Source organism: Centruroides sculpturatus, unplaced genomic scaffold (genome assembly GCF_000671375.1).
Source record: "Centruroides sculpturatus isolate CEXI.00-Female unplaced genomic scaffold, Cexi_2.0 scaffold751, whole genome shotgun sequence".
Lineage (NCBI taxonomy): Eukaryota > Metazoa > Arthropoda > Arachnida > Scorpiones > Buthidae > Centruroides > Centruroides sculpturatus.
Genome location: NW_019385814.1, coordinates 303,158 through 320,693, shown reverse-complemented (window position 1 = coordinate 320,693; position 17,536 = coordinate 303,158). Strand labels below are relative to the sequence as shown.

General features: G+C 31.4%; 1 protein-coding gene across 2 annotated transcripts in view; it reads left to right on the top strand.

Annotated features, from left to right (window-relative positions):
* Positions 1 to 16,741, top strand: part of LOC111642282 (centrosomal protein of 120 kDa-like) — a 91,029-nt gene extending 74,288 nt beyond the window's left edge. For both annotated transcript variants that reach the window (XM_023388613.1, XM_023388612.1), the window contains exons 16-19: positions 2,718 to 2,766; positions 6,047 to 6,169; positions 11,320 to 11,561; positions 16,417 to 16,741. In XM_023388613.1, coding sequence (XP_023244381.1) covers positions 2,718 to 2,766; positions 6,047 to 6,169; positions 11,320 to 11,561; positions 16,417 to 16,741 — 739 coding nt within the window. The remainder of the gene's footprint in view (positions 1 to 2,717; positions 2,767 to 6,046; positions 6,170 to 11,319; positions 11,562 to 16,416) is intronic.
* The last annotated feature ends 795 nt before the right edge of the window (positions 16,742 to 17,536 follow it).

Here is a 17,536-nt window from a genome sequence, read left to right as displayed (position 1 = left end):
ATCATAACGAGTTTGCTTGAATTTCCTTTCTTCTGAAATCGCAGCAATGCGCAACGGGTAAGCTAGTATTTATTAAATATGCAAAATCAATTTTGAAAAAACTTTTAATTTTGTAATTAAATGAAAATACATGAAAATGTAATTGCAAAATTTATGAGATTAATTTTTAAATATCTTTTTAAAAGTGTACTAAAATTGCCATCTATTGGAATTGGTGTTTATGAATTAAGTTGGGTCCTCGGTGTTAGCTTCCAAATTAAGACATGAAGATTTTTTAAAATAGTTTTGAGAGTTTAGTTATTAGAAATGTATGAGTATTAAACACATTTTGTATGTTTAGAAAAAGTTAATCTTGAAGTTAATTTATTTGCTTGTATATTTTAATTCTAGATTGAATATTGAAATTTCTTTTTAACAGATGTGTTTAAATGTTAGATAATTTTATTTAAAATATTTTGTAAAATAAAGATTAAAAATTTAGGATGAAATATATTTGAAAAAATGTACACTATTGAAGACTAAATTCAAATAATTTTTGAAGTCTTCTGAACATCAATCACTGGAACACAGTTAATACTTGCAGAGTCAATCTTTCTTTATAGGCACTTCTTTGCCAAGATTTACAAGTCCTTTAAAAGTTTTTGTAATATAATGGTTTTTTACTCTTTATTTTACAAATATCTGGTATCACAGGAATTTTTGAATGACTTATATAAATATAAGTTGAGAAGAGCCTATAAAGAAAGGTCAACTCCACTAGTGTTAACTGTGGTTGTGAATTTTTTTCTATTTAGCCTTCAATATTGTAGATTTTTTAAGATTGCGTATCCTTTATTAAACTGAATCATGTATCAAACTTAATAGTCTATTGCAAATCTTTTCTTCAGAAATTCATTCTTGCCTATTTTTAAAAAAATTTTTCAAATCTCTTTATGCTATTTCAATTTCTCACTTTTGTGTAAAAATATTACACAAAAAAAACAATAGTAAGTTATTTTAAAATCTTAGATATTATTAATATCAAGTGATCAAGATCATAGAAGAAATTATTTCTTTTTATATCATTGAATTTCAATTACATAAAAATAATAGATAAATTGTTCTATATAAAACTGAGGAACTGAAAATGAAACTATGAACTTCAAAAAGAAAGAGAAGATAAGATTAAACAATATTTTCTTCAGAAGATTCATACTAGAAAATAAAATAACAATCCTATTGGGATTTAAAATATCAATATACTATTATTGATTGTACCTTAGGTTATGACTATCTCACGATAAAACAAACAACAGATATCACTGTCATGTATTTCTGCCCCTACCATGATCCGACTTTGCTATTTCCACTGATAGACACTTTGTCTGTTCCAACGTTGCCACTTGTCTGCTTTTTGTGCATATCTAGGTGTTATGGAAGATCAAAAAGGTCTGGGTTTTAAGAAAAGTTAGCCAAATTGTCATTAATTAATTATTTTTTAATGAAGTAGCTGATTTTATAACTGATGAGCAGAAACATTAACTTGATAATTTAATTAGAAAGTCATTTTCAATAACATTCCAGAATTGGGGTCCAGATACTGAGCCTTGAGGACAGCTTTTATTTAAGGAGCAGGTTTTTTAACAAAGTCCAATTTAAGGTTAGCTGTCTTTTAAGAAATGCTTGAGCAAGTAGAATATATTTTGTATACTTTGATATCTCTGATAATTTTTAAAATTGGGGGTCTTCACACATTGTCAAATGTGTCTTTGACATATAGAAATATTAACAGAGCCATCAATCTCTTCTTCTTTCCTTGCTGAAGCATATCATACAATTTAACAAGGGCATTCATTCTCCAGAATGGTGAAACATGAAATCATATTGGTTATTGGTCAAAAACTTTCCATGAGGTAAAATTTTGTTTTTTAAGAATGGGAAATGGCAATTCACAATACAACTACTATTAATATTTGATAGAACACGTGAACACATAATGTATGTAATCTGGGATATGCCTGTAATAATGAATACTTTTTTGTAAACATGATCTTCTGAGGAATATATTGCAATAAACCAAATGTGTATAATGTTTTATGAGAATTCAGAAATGTGTAAAATTTATTCATTATTAATAGTTTGGCTTTAGATTTAAATTGATATTGACATGAATTATTCTGGTGTCTTTTACTTATTATGTTAGATAAATATATATTTTGTATATACATCTTCCAATGCTATCATTTTCAATTACTGTAATTATGTTCATTATTATCCAAGAAGTATGAGGCATAAACCAATCAATAAGTAACTTATGAGTTTCGTCTCCCATTGAATGCAAATGTCATAACTCTAGGAAGTACCATAAATGAAAATGGGAACTCCACAATAGAGAAGGTGTTCTGTGTTCTGCTGTTTCAGAATTGGAACTACTCATCATTGTGCAATATGAGTAATTTGCAGTAGTTATCTATCTATCTATGAGTTGAATTGTGGCTGCTGTAGGAGTGACAACAAATATAACATAGGTAGGTGAGTATAGGAAGAATTTGAATATTAGTTGGATATGTACCATGTTATACAATGTGCATTTATTGAGAAATTTTTGAGTGCATTTTCTGATATTTTAATGTATATTACAACATTCTCAAATAATAATTAACATAATTATAATAATTTAAAATGCTATTAATTAATTAATCAGATAAAAATAATTTGAATTCTTTTTTTATTTATAGAAGTAAAATAAAAGAGTTGCAGCAAAAGTGTAAAAGTTATCAAGAACAAGTAAGTTTAGTTTTTAATAAGAAAGATTTTATAATTTGTCTTAAAATTTTATAAATTTTAAAAGTAAAGAATATTATTAATATTTATTCCAGCAGTTTATAAAATGAATGAAATTAAATATATTATTCATACATTAGTGTATATAGTTTAAATTCAGAGGTTTGTTTAGTTTAGGCAACAGAATTTACATTTTTAACTTATTAGTCAATAATTCTCGAGTCTGAAAAATATCATTAGTTTTGTAATCCAGATCTAAATAAAACAATATTGAATTGAGTTAAAGAATACTGTATTTACTCGCATATAAGATGAAGTTTTTATTCATTTTTCACTGCTTCAAAAACCTAGGTCATCCTATATGTGCAAGCAAAAAGATTTTTTGCCTTTTTTGCAATAATTTTTGTAAACAGTGTATTTGCATTTTTTATTGGATTCTCACCCTCTGGTGTCTAAAAACAAAACTGTTTTATCTGGGTTATTTGAATCATTCTTGTGTATTGTCAGGAGTAAAGATGAATAGCAATAAGAACAGCAAAGCGTTTGAATTGAATTCCAGATTGAAATTCCAAAATTACAGGGAGCCCGATATAGCCTAAGTTTTAATCCATTCCCACGTGAAAACAGATGATTATTCAGAAATCAGAATTCAGAGAAATCCATAAATGTAATCGACAAAGAGTGGATTCAACTGTTAAGATTTGGCAGAAAGTTTTCCCAACTGTCCAGCTTTACATGAACAAATTATGTTGTCGATTTTACAAGATTTTTCCTTAAAGTTTAAAATGCCAGTAATTTTTGTGGGATAATGTGTGCATTTACATTCATTTGATATTTTACTTGTGATTAAACAAAATAAAATTACAATTGTATTAATAAATCTAATTTTCTTTATTTGATCTTTAAAGTCACACCTCATCCTAAATGTAAGATTGTCTTATAAGTGGGTAAATACAGTAATTATCTAATTAAGTTGTAATGTACTTAAAAAATAAAAATTATTGTCATAATATTTAATATATTCTTTTTTGTCATTAAAAATTGTTAGATAATTGAAAATATAAAACAGTTGAATAGTTCCAAGTGCTGTAAATATTATTTTTCTGATACAGTAGAGCCTCGAAAACTCGGCCTAATGTGGACCGAAGTGTGGCCGAGTTTGTGAAAATGCCAGGTTATTGGGAATGGGGTTAAAAAAAATAAGTATGAGTGTTTTCTCAGAAAATACTGTACTGTACTTGTATGTATTGTTTACTTGAGAATACAACAGAGAATAAACTGCCCAAATACCCTTAAACAAAGGAAAAGTATGTCCTTTATGAAGGCATAGAGCCTTTACTACATGAAAATGAAAATTAATGAATGCACTGTGTACAGTAATTTACCTGATAAGACAGACCTCAGAAAAATACTTTGACGCATAAAGCTGTCTATAATGAAAATTAATTAACTAAGGATTTTTTTGCCCTGCCAGGGTATGGCCGAGTTATCTGGAGTGCCGGGTTATCGAGTGCCGAGTTTTCAAGGCTCTACTGTATATAAATAGAGTGAATTTAGAAGACAGATATGAACAGATAACTTAGATACTTTCTAATAAAAAGTTATATGTAATTTAGCTTTTATTTTTGCATTAACATCTAATGGAAAATAATTAAATTTTGCATTTTTTTATTAATACAGTAATACCTCAACTTACGCAAACCCAGAGTTACACGATTTTCAAATCTCGTCGATTCATCTTTTGTTTGAGCGGCACGCAACTCTTGATTACTCACTCCCCCCCACACTATTGTTCAGCTTACATGTTCGGACGCGTCGCGTGGAATTGACAAATAGCTACATTTTGTGTTATTTATTTCTGTGTTTGTTATATCAACGGAGCCTTGAGAGACTCATGTGGTGATTTCTTGTAACCATGAACGAATCAAAAGACGAGATAAGATTAACGAGAACATTTATTAGCTTATATACATCCTACTTGGATTTTACACAAATTGCGAAATTATACCCCGACTTACACAGTTATTGCTCGGTCCCACCTATTGCGTAAGTTTGGGGTATTACTGTATTGTTTTGTTGCATTTAAGAATAGTAAGTTTTTGTTTAATTTGTATAATTATTGATTAAAATGGGTTATAAAATCTGAATAACTAGAAATTTCCCTGTCAAGCATGACAATACTTTTTATCAGAAAGTAGAGATTGAAAAATTGGGAAGAGTGGAGATTTCAAGAAATTCAAGAAAAGTTGCTATTTCTACGAATTAAGTAGTTTATACTGAGTTTGACGTTGTGATGCTGTTTTTGCAGCTTTTGACAAAGCCATTCTTATTTGCTGTTGCTGAAGTCAAACTTCATGGCCTTCAGGGTCTCAGTTGTTCTTATTCTTTTAGATCTATAATTTACCTGACCAATTTTACTCTTACCCTTTCTGCTAGGCATTTTTTTTTTCCAACAAAATAGCAAGTCTTAAATTCCACGTTAATAAAACAAAGATGAATTGTATATACATTAGTTAGATGAGTGACAACACTGTATAAATAATGGGCTCATTAGATTGTTACTTCTGACTGGATAATAGAATGCCACATGGTCACTATGGAAACATTTTTTAAAAATTTGTTGAATTGACACAATGTGACTATCTTCTTTTAAAGTTTAAATTTTAAATTTAATGAAGTAAGTTTAAAATGCCATTTGCCAAAATATGTACAAATGCATCTTAAAGGAAATTTCCTTGTCAAGCATGAATGTCACACAATCACTGATGTCACTGCAATGTAAGTGCAATCATCGATTCAAAATCAATAAAACGTTTATTCTATAGCTAATATTTCCACAAAATAAATAGTCTATACTTTCCATCAGAACATAAAACGAATATAACTTTATATTATATTTGCTGATAATTATGTATTGTGATATAAACAATATGTAATTGTCATTGTAAGCATAACACACAACTGAACCATGAACAGTTGTTTTTAGTCCGGGCCTAAAAACTAACTGAAAACTAAAGGATACATTCATAAAGTTGAAGAAGATAAACAATTGTTTACTAAATATGAAAGTTTTATTTACTTTAGTCTGTTATGCTGTCTGATTTTATAATTTTTTAATTTGTTATAATAATTATTTTTATTTAACTGAATAATAATCTATTACAATGTGTAGAGTGATTTCATTTTTTAATGAGACTAAATGAGGTTTGGGTTGAAATAAATAATTTTAAAAATATTACCTAGATAAAATAAATTTTAATTATAGATGTATTATTCCTAATAGCTAGCTGATCTTGAGAAGAAATTAAAAGAAAGAGATATTCTTATCCAGTCAATGAAAGAAGAAAAGGAAGGAAGTAGAGAATCATATTTACAAGCAGATGTGAAAGTTCTAACAAATGAAAAGGTTTGGGGAAATTTTACCACTAACATTGTAATATATTGAAATTATTATAAATAATGAATTATAAGTGGTTAATTTATTAATCTAATTTAATGATTTACTAGCTATCCTGAGTGACATAATGCATGTTTATATACATGTACACATAGTTAAAGATAAGGCTGGACTCGAAGATATAGACTTTAGGAGGATAGGGAGGTGATGAGGTAGTGAGAGAAAGGAGAAGATTTAGGATGGGAAGGAGGGAGGGATAAAGATAAGAGAAGAGAGGGATCCATGGATGCCTGCTGGAAACCACTTATTGATTTAACAATGGTACAGTTAATCATGTGTGGAGTTGGATATACATATAAATGATAGGGAGGCAATCGAAGTTGGCAATTAGAGGAGTGATACGGAGAGAGATGCCAATAAAGAGATATGTACAAAATTGATGGAGGCATCTAGAATAGTGATAATATATAATAGGTATGGCAGAATAGTGCAATTTAGAAGTGCTACACACATGGATTATAAAACAGCATTAGTTAGCTGAACCATAGGATTTCAGCATAGATGAGAAAGTCCGGGCCTTTGTAAGGCCAACCACCTGTTGGTACAAGTGAGTGGAACCTTAGAACCTAGGTGGGGGTTGTAGTCAGGTAATTTGTCAGATTAAGCTTGTTGATGTAGTTTACAAAAGTTTGGAAGATTTTACTATCTTCCATAAAGACAATTAGTTGACATGGCCAGTTGTGTCCTTTTTCTTCCACAATATTTCGAAGATGATGGCAATGCTGAGTGTTTGGTGCATATGAAAATAAGGTGGACAGGGTCATCTTCTTCCTTAATTGCACAGTCACATAGACCATCACCTTTTTTCAAGAAGCGATGAAGGTAGCATTTGAAGTTATCGTGTTAAAATCTGAGCGAGGGCGTGTGTCATATCCAGGTAATTATAGTGGCACCTTTGAGTGACATTGGGGAGAAACTCATGGGTGATATGGCTGGTGCTGCTATCGTCCCACTCCCTTTGCCACCAATTTGTGATAATAGTGAAGACTTCCTTGCTTACAAAGGAGATAGGAACAGGAGTGTAAGAACATTGATTGGTGACAATATTAGCTTTTTTAGTGATTTTATCTGCCCTTTTGTTGCCAGGATTGTCGGAATGTCTTTTGACCCAATGGAAGTTGATTTGAACAATGCCCTCCAGGGCATAGATTAACTCTAGGCTGTTATGAATGATAGGAATTTTATTACCTTTAGCAAGTTGGTGTAGGGCAATCGGCTATCAGAGAGGATATTCAAGTTTTTCCCCTTGAACAGATTGAGATTGTTATTGATGTAACTGGGTGCCTTCCAGATTGCTAGGGATTCAGACTGGTTGATCGAGCAGTTTTTATTAAGTTTGTAGGCAGCCTCCCAGAATAGCTTTTTCTGGGGGGTCCTCTAGATAGACAGCTGCACTTACTGCTCCCTGATGATTGGAGTCGTCTGTATAGAAGCAAAGCCCATTTGGTGGTCCAGTGGGGTGTAAGTTGAAGTTTGAGCTGATGTTGCTGGTAGGGTGAGTGGTGAGTTGGCTGATGTTTAGGTCTATACCAAGCTTCATAACTTCATCAGCCAGGAAGTGAATCGAATCTGGTAGTTTGTGGTTGCTGATGGTCTTATGAATCAGGTCCGGGTTGGTGTTGGCTGTAATCATATTCATGATGAGGTTTTTTATGTACTTGTACATTATCACAAGGTGGATAGAAGTGAGGCCTGCAATTCCAGTAGGGCATCTGTTGGGGCAGTTTTATACGATTTTGTGATAGCAATTGCTGCCGTCTGCTGCGCGGAGAGAAGTTTCTTGTGAATGTGGACTTTATTCACTGCATACCCCAAACCTCACAGCCGTAGGTAAGGATGATTCTACGGCACTTTTGTAAATTATCCTGTTGTTCTTACTGTCAAGGCTCCAGTAATTCCTGGTGATGCACTTAAGGCCTTGATTGGCTCTAACTGCCTTGTTGTAAGAATAGTAGATGTGGTCTTTCCAGGTAAGTTTTGGATCAAGTATCACTCCAAGGTACTTAATATTGTTTACGAATACGGGTGCAATTTTTTCACTGCGATATACGAATCCGCATTATATGAACCCGCGTTATAGGGGGTCGACTGTACTCATACTTTTTTTTCTAAAATTAATCCACAACATTAGATATGTTTGAAGGGAACACTGTATATATAATATTCAGTCTAGGTCACTAGACTTTATTGATGATAGTTTAGAATGATTAATTCTTTAAATGTTAATAAATTTAAATTATCAAAAATATCCAATAGTTTTAATAAAGTAAAAAGTGTTATATTTTGAGTGACTGAATATGATATTTAGCTTCATATTCAGTTACTCAAAATATAACACTTTTTACTTTAGTTTGTGTATGTAAAGTGAGTGTTTCATTTGTTTATTGAACATTCATATATTTATTTCATAAAATCAGGGTCATCTAATATTTCCCCCCCTCTATATATTAGGTTGTTTGGAAAGTAAGTTTTTTTTTTTTTTTTTTTTTTACCTCTAGACGGATTAGTCGTATTTTTCCCACCATTTTTATTCTAAACTGTATTACCATTATATATTTTGACAGCTAGCATTTTAAGGCTTATTTGTAAAAAATTTTGTTTGATTTTGTGCAATTGTTTCTTTTTTGTGTCCCATCAAATATGGAAGATTGAAAGTATTCGATCTTCCATGTTTGATTTGGCATATTTTGCTCTTTTATTACCAAAAAACCAAAATGCTGTTCAAGCAAGAAAAAAATTGTGGTACATGTATGGAGATGATGTGTTGAGAGAAAGACAGTGCCAAAACTTGTTTACAAAATTTCATTCTGGCAATTTCAATATTGAAGATGCACCACGTTCTGGTGGCCAGTTGAAACCAATGAAAACGAAATAAAGGTACTGATTGAAGCAAACTGCCGAATAACAACACACAAAATCACTAAGAGATTAAATTTGTCAAATTGAACTGTTTATGATTACTTGAAACAAATTGGTTTCATTTCAAAGCTTGATGTACTAGTTCCATATGTTCTTAAAGAGAGATGCTCTTTTTGGTGGGATTTTAAGGAAATTTTTTTTTGGAACTTTTACCAGACAATTTAACAATTGATTCGAAAGCGTACTGCCATTGAGTAAATAAATTGAGTAATATCATCAAATAGAAAAGGTGGCCAGAATTGATCAACAAAACAGGTGTAGTGTTTTACCACGATAATGTCAAATTTCACACAAGTTTGGTAACTTGTCAGAAACTGTTATAACTTAGATGGGATGTGCTATCACACCAACCATATTTGCCAGATCAAGCACACTCAGANCTTGGAAGTTCTGCAGCGGCTGCGGTCTCTGGGTCTTCCTCTCCTTTCCAAGATAGTCCCATTTTGAAGGAGTGTCCCTTGTTCGCGAATGAACCATTCCATCACGCCTCGACGACTCCGGGACGATGCCGTCGACTTCCATTGATGGAAAGATGTCGATCCGAGGTCGGGAGATGGAGAAGAAGATGGGTGCGAGACACACGCACAACAACAAGTCCGTCACTTGAAACTTTCGGGAGAAGAAGCCGTCGCGTCCTCGAACTTCTGGGGTTTTATCCATTTTCTCTCAGATTTCCCCTTTCCGATTGGTCTCTCCTCGTCACCTAATGACAATTCAAAACCTTTCGAGGGCGCAAGAGAGGTCAAAATCAAAGTTTAATTCAATCTCCAACCGGAAATGGTCAATGGACTTACATTTTTCTATTGTTTAAAAGTTAGCGTCGCGTTTTTATAAAATAAAATCTATTTCTAACTACTATATATTTTTTCTCTAAAACAATTATTTTAACGTGAATTTTAGTGAGGGTTCAGACCTGTCCAGAGCCTCACAATAACAAAATGAAACAAAAAACTTGGTAAGAAATATAGTGAAATCTGAGTTTACATGTCCATTTGAGTAGACAAAATTACTTGTTTCAGCATAGTAATAGTACTTTTGATGCATTTTTATCTTGATTAAATGGACATTTCTTTCTGTAGAAAATGGACAAAAGTTATACTTTCTATTCTCAAAATCTCTGTTAAGCAGATATTACAATGAACTATCTGTTCCAAGAATGTCATTTTAAAATTATTCTACTTTCCTTAGATACTTTTGTGTCTTTTAGTTTGTCAACTGAACTTTTGCTTTTGGTGCTAAATTATGTTAATTATTTCTATAAAAATAGACCTATAATTTTGGTAGTTCTTTGGTTATTTATGATTTCTGTTATCACACATTTACAGTTGGAAGAGTTTTCAGTCATACAATTTGCTATTTAATAATGAAAACAGGATAGCATGTATGATCTTGCTGTCATTTTCATAATTACTGTATATTAAGACAGGCTTAAAAGTAGGCTTTTTATGAAGAAAAATTGTGTATTTATTATTTGAAAAATCATTGGGCTGTGTAAACTGTGTGAAAAGTTTTTAATGGATATTTGTTCTAAGTAGATAGTCTCTGGTTCCAAAAGTGTAATAAAATTCTGATAAATTGTATATTACCAGAATTTGCATGATTATTTTATAATTATTAGATTGCAAATTTCTTTTAATAAAATGTTTTTACAGTTATTTACAATTATGAGTTAAATTAAGCAAAATCTCATGTTTTCTAAAAATATTATAATGCTTATTTACTATTATACTATTTACATTTATTAATATCTTTTATAAGATGCAGCTCTAATATAACAAAGTGGAGACACATTAGGGGATATATAGATTACCAAGGAATAATTATATTCAGTTATAAAAACAACAATATTAAATACTTAAAATTGTAAATTGTAAATACTATAGTAAAAAAACATCTTAGATTTGGACATTTATATGTATGCAGTGATACTTCAGTATTCAAACTGCTCTCAACTCAAACAATTTGGTATTTGAATACATGTTTGACGGATGAAAATCACTCAGTAGTCATCTGTTTGCTTGGCACTTGGCTGAAGAAACCCAACCTGCTAGATCCAATTTTTGATTTATAACAAATATTTTAATTTAACTTTAATTTTGTTGTCAATAAAAAGTTTTCTATGATAAAAATGAGTAACTAATTTAGAAATAAAATATAAAATTTAATTTTATAATTTGCAGATAGATTTGATGAAAAAATTAGAAAAAGCCTTGTCTTCTAAACAACGATATAAAGATCAGTGGGGACAAGCTTTAAGGAAAATTGCACAATTAGAACAACAAGTATTAGATCTTGAAAAAAGTGCATGGTTAAAGAAAGAAGAATATGAAATTATTCATTTGAATAAATTAGCTAAAGTAGAAGAAGGAATTTTACAGAGTGAAAAAGATACTTTGAATCTAATAAAAGATAAAATATCAAAGTAAGTTTTGTCTTTATTAATATTTCAAATTTTATATTGTATATAAATAATAATACAAATTAATAAACAAACATTTATAAGATGCAAAAAATTTAGGCATTGTAAGGATCTCATCATCATCATCACATGAATATAATGTGATTAGTGATTGCAAATTTACTGAGTATTACATTACTGGTAATTTGGTAATTATATTCGGGATTACTGGTTTATCGGTAATTTACTGGTATATTCGTATTAACAAATGATTTAAAACGAAACTGAATTACTGACAAAATTATTAGACAACCATGTAATTTTGAAAGTAGAATCTTAAAAAAATAATACATTTAGGCTCTTGTTGTCTAATCTAGATCTAATTTTTGTAAAAATGGCAGCTGCATTAGAAAAAGCTCTCTTGGAATCAATACTAGTTGAACATGTCTCATTAGAGCATTGAAAATCTTTTTAAGATGCATTCTTTGATGGAAAAAAAATGAACTTACTTTCTGAACAACCCAATATTACGTATTCTATTTATATGGATAATACCTTGTAAAAAAGTATATATATAACGGTTTCAATTAGTCTTTAATCCTTTATTTTAACATATAATACAATATACAATATTGAAGTGTTATCATACACTTGAAATCTTTGATGCCTTATATGCCTCCTAAAATAACCTTTAAGAAGCATATAGGACATTAAAGGTTTCAAGTGTATGATAGTACATAATTTTTACTGAAGTGTTATGTTTTTGTATAAGTATATTGTATTGAATACATATACTTTTTTTATTTAAAATATATTTCTAAATCAGCGCACACAGAATCTCTCATTCTGAGTGTATCTTCATAGTATACTTCATTTTTTGCTTGATTGTCTTTTTTATTTCATTCTCTTTTCTTGGATATCTTATTTAATGCTTTGTTAATGGTTTTAATAGAAAATAAGGAAAGGTAGCTCATCAAATAAATATGCATTTACTTTTTTATAATGTGGGGGCCGAGGGGGGAGAAATTAAAAAATTAATTAAATTAAAAAGAAACTCAATGAACGATAATATGTGATATATATCATCATTGTCTCCCTTGCCATTTGGACTGCCGAGCGGTAACAATCAACGACATGTGGAAGCAGTTGAGTCAGAGATAGATGCTTCGTTTACAAACAACACAACCGTTTATTAAACACGAAAGAAGCTTACAAGATTTCCGCGATCTTGGAAGTTCTGCAGCGGCTGCGNGAAAGTAGAATCTTAAAAAAATAATACATTTAGGCTCTTGTTGTCTAATCTAGATCTAATTTTTGTAAAAATGGCAGCTGCATTAGAAAAAGCTCTCTTGGAATCAATACTAGTTGAACATGTCTCATTAGAGCATTGAAAATCTTTTTAAGATGCATTCCTTGTATTTTTTGCTCTAAGAAATACTTCTTTTTTTTTTTTAACTATATTTTTTACACTTTTAAACTTACTTATATTACTGTTATCAGTGTCTACACTCATTTTATGTTTAATGACTAAGTATAATTTCGCTTTCATTGTTAAATTTCACTTTTCTATTGTGCACTTTGTTCTCGTTGGATGTGATAAGTTGGTGTGGTAAGCAATGAACACCTCTCACTAGAATCTGAGTCTGAACTAATTTCAGTGACATACTCAAGTCATGATAAGTTTTGTGAGGGTCGTAAAAGCGTGTCGAAATTACGACTAATTACAAACTTTAACGTCAGAGAGTTTCGAAGATAGAATCGGGTCAAGAGGGTATGTTAATGACAGAACCCAGATGGGATGAAAACTTTTTTCGAATCGTAAAACAAACGCGACGCGATGATAAACAACAGGGGGGAATGTCGACAGAGAGAAAGAGCTTTGTCGAGATACTCGCGAACAAGTGTCGGGTCGACGAGTGCGAACATTAAAAGCTCCGTCATCACCTCTCCGACCTTTTCCCAACCTGGATCAGTCTCAAGTTTCGCCTAGAAACAAAAGAATGACCAATCGGGGTAAGGGAGAGGGTGAACGGGACTAATCAAAAGGGTGAGATTCGGGGAAAATCTTATAAAACCCCTGAATCTCAAGGACAGCGGAGAGATTCTCAGCCGCTTCTCTCCGAAGAGGAATTCCCAGCCGATTCTCCGCAGTTCTCCATTCGGACAGGGTTCTCCACCAGTGACCAAAATCTCCGTGCATCCACATCATCACTGGACAGAGGCACCTGTGCAACGGACACTCTCCTGTCAAGCCTGGAACACCAGTCAGCACCCGTTCATCGACATCAAGGAGCTCCCACCAAAGTCGATCTAGATCGCATTGTTATTGTCATTATGTGAGTTAATCTTATGTCAGAATAAAAGGTTTTCGTGTAAGACACTTGTCATCTCTGTCTCCTACCGCCACCACCTACATACGGTTTGACCCTAAGTTTTCCTGACACGCAATTAACGCATTGCCCCAAAAACGGCAAACTTACAGTTTTCATTTTCTGATAAGTGCTTGATTATTTCTAGAATCCTATTCAAAATTATATTTTTGTTAACATTATTGGATATTTCATATTACTTATATTTGTTTGATTTTTCTGGGTTATTTTCCTGTATTATACTCTAAAAAACGGGTTTTGATTTTGGAGTAGGGGAAATACATACAAAATGACATAGGCTACATAATTCGAATTTGGCAGTCTCAAGTGCACAACTGACCATGACACCACGTTATCCAAGCAGCTTTTACTAACCTGTCAAAACATGAACGCACTCCTCTCATTTGCACAGGTGTCATGGCCAACGACAAGTGTTGATATGTTACGAGTTTTTTTCTTGCACCAAGTTTTTTGTATAGATGGTAAGTTTTTCACTATTTTATCTATTTGTGTAGCATTTAAATTCTTGAGGGTTGAAATAAATGCTACACAAATAGATAAAATAGTGAAAAATTTACCATCTATACAAAAAACTTGGTGCAAGAAAAAAAAAACTTGTAACATATCAACACTTGTTGTCGGCCATGACACCTGTGCAAATGAGAGGAGTGTGTTCACATTTTGACAGGTTAGTAAAAGCTGCTCGGATAACGTGGTGTCATGATCAGTTGTGTGCTTGAGATTGCCAAATTCGAATTATGTTGCCTATGTCATTTTGTACGTATTTGCTCAAGTGGTAGTATGCGTAACTTATATATAAAGTGCTAAAGAAAACTTTAAGTTTGTTTTTCTCGATTATATTTGAGTGTTGCACTTTAGTATTTTACAGGTAGTACACTCACATGGTGTACTACCTCAACACCAATGATCATCAAAATTTGTTTCCCCAAAGCCGAGGGTCTCCTTGTACGTCCCAAATATAACATACATCAATATCAATTGTCACTTTTAGATTTTAAAAAAGCTGTATTATTTATAATACAAGATGGCATACACTGTCAGATGGCATTAAAATCTTTTTTATAACATACGTACTTTTAATGATACAAAATCATTGTCATCATGTTAACAAATGTTTCAAATTTAGAACAGAACATTACTACATGCAGTATAACATTCTCAACATTTAAATATTGTAAACACTCAAATTTCAAAGCAGAATTTGAGGTTTGTGAGTACAAAAAGAACAAAATTTGAAATAAAAGGCAAACAAAAACAAAAGATGCAATGAAACTCTCAAAATATTTTTTAAGGCACGAGTTCATGGTGCCTTATAACACGGGATGACTAGGGTAGTGAGGCATTGTGGTTGAAGAATTTTAAAAGTGTGATCTACAAGTGGAAGTGAGGAGGGTTTTTGCAAAATGTAGATATTCCACAGAGCTGACCAGAAAAATAATGGAGTCCAATTTCAACCCCTTGTGGACTCAAACTACCCTCTTCACACCAATTATAGGGTGTTATTTATTTGAGAAGCCCTCCTTCACATTGTGGTCATGCAATTCACTTACACTTGAGCCTCCTAACTGACAGAAAGCAGAAACTGTGCATACTGTAAGCACAAAGAAGTAAAGAACATATGCTCATTAGCACTTCATTCAACTTCACGATTTGTTAAAAATCTTGTCCAGCTTTGTTTTGATGCCACATTTCTGCCTATTGAATACAAAAACTGCCTGATGTTAGCAATGTCATATACAACCTGTTTGTTTATGCTGAAAATCATCAGGAAGGTCTTCACAACTTGAAAGACTCTATAACCTGCTAAATTTCAGCTAAGTGTCAGAATGTTCATTAGATGGCTCCTCCTTAATTGTATTATCCTGCTGACTCTGTACAGTTCTTCAATTATACATATCCCAGATGTAACAAGTGCATCACCAAACTCTACAAATTCAAGAAACACCCAAATATTAACTATACATTGAAAAAACACGAAGTGTACAATACTTGGGGGCTAGAAAAAAATCTGTCATTCCAATTTACAGATCCACTAAAAGGAGGGTAAAATTACATTGATTTGACAGAACCTGGGAAAAAATTTGTTATTCTGAGATGTCTGTTGTTTTGCAATCTGTTAAAATGAGATTCTACTGTACAAAGTACATAAATCATAATAAAATATGTAGGAAAGTGTCAAAATATACAAATACATAAAATTGAGACTATGCATCTCAATTACATACAGTATTATTAAATTAGATTAATGAGGAAATATCTAATGCTCTTAGTTGACAAGTTTAATCTTGGTTAACAATCATAATATTTCATTGGTTATCAATTAAGTGATCTGTTTGATTTTCATTAACAGTCATTTTTACATAAATTAATTTAGAAAGAAAATATGACAATTTTAATATAGTTAATTTGTGATATAATATTTTGTAATTAATTAAATTTTATAAATAGAACTATTTTCAAATAAGAGATTAATGCAGATTTTTAATTAGTTTTACAGAAAACTCTGATGAAAGTGAAAGTCCAAAAGAAAGTAATTCTGAAAATATTGGACATTATCCTAAAAGTGCAGATACTATCCAAAAAACTTTTCTAAAGCCTTCTGCCGCTGGCACTACTACTACTACGACTACAACTGCTGCTATTACTACTACTACACTGGAAAACGATTCATATCATGATAGTAAAACTCTAGAATATTTACAAAGACTGAAAGATGAAAAGAAAACATTATTGGGCACTGGTGTATATACTGAAGAAGATAGAATAATAATTGAATTAAACGAACATATCCATAAAGCAATGAACCAGCTTTAATAACTTTTTATAGATAATTATANCATGTCATCCATGGAAACTGTGGAAGCACTGCTTTCCATGTATTTTCTAATATATAAATACATATTGTGCAATTATTTTCATATTTTAACCTACTTTGAATTAATTAAAATTAATATTTTATTATAACCACATTATGTATCTTATTACAAATTTCTATACTACATGTGAAAAAAAATGATAAGATTGCTATTGTATATTCAAATATAAATTTGTATATGCATATTCCCAATGGACGTGCAATATTGTTGAATACAAAATAGCTTCCAGGGCAAAAATATTTGAATCATGTAAAGCAGCCAGATTATACACATTCGCATATGTGCACTTTACAGAGCACCATCATGCAGTTTAGCTCGTGGATGTTATACACCAAAATATTGTATAATGCTTCTAATGATTCTATCCAGGGCTGGCACAGGTTCCCTATCAAATGTCACCGCATGCCACTGTAATTATGTATAGTTACATAATAAATATTTATGTTTAAAAAGACTATTTTAATTGTAAAAATTTTGATTATTATTCTACTTTTGTCAGGTATACGGTGTCTTCCAAAATGAATGCTATCATTTTAAATTACTGTAATTATGTTAATTATTATCTAAGAAGTATGCAACATACACCAATCGATAGAGTAACTGTCAGGAGTTCATCTCCCATCTGCATTGAAACATCATGTTGTCTACTACCTCTAGAAAGCATTATAAGTAAAAATGACGACTTTGCAGCAGAGGAGGTGTTTTGTGTTCTGCAATTTACAAAGTCAGAATC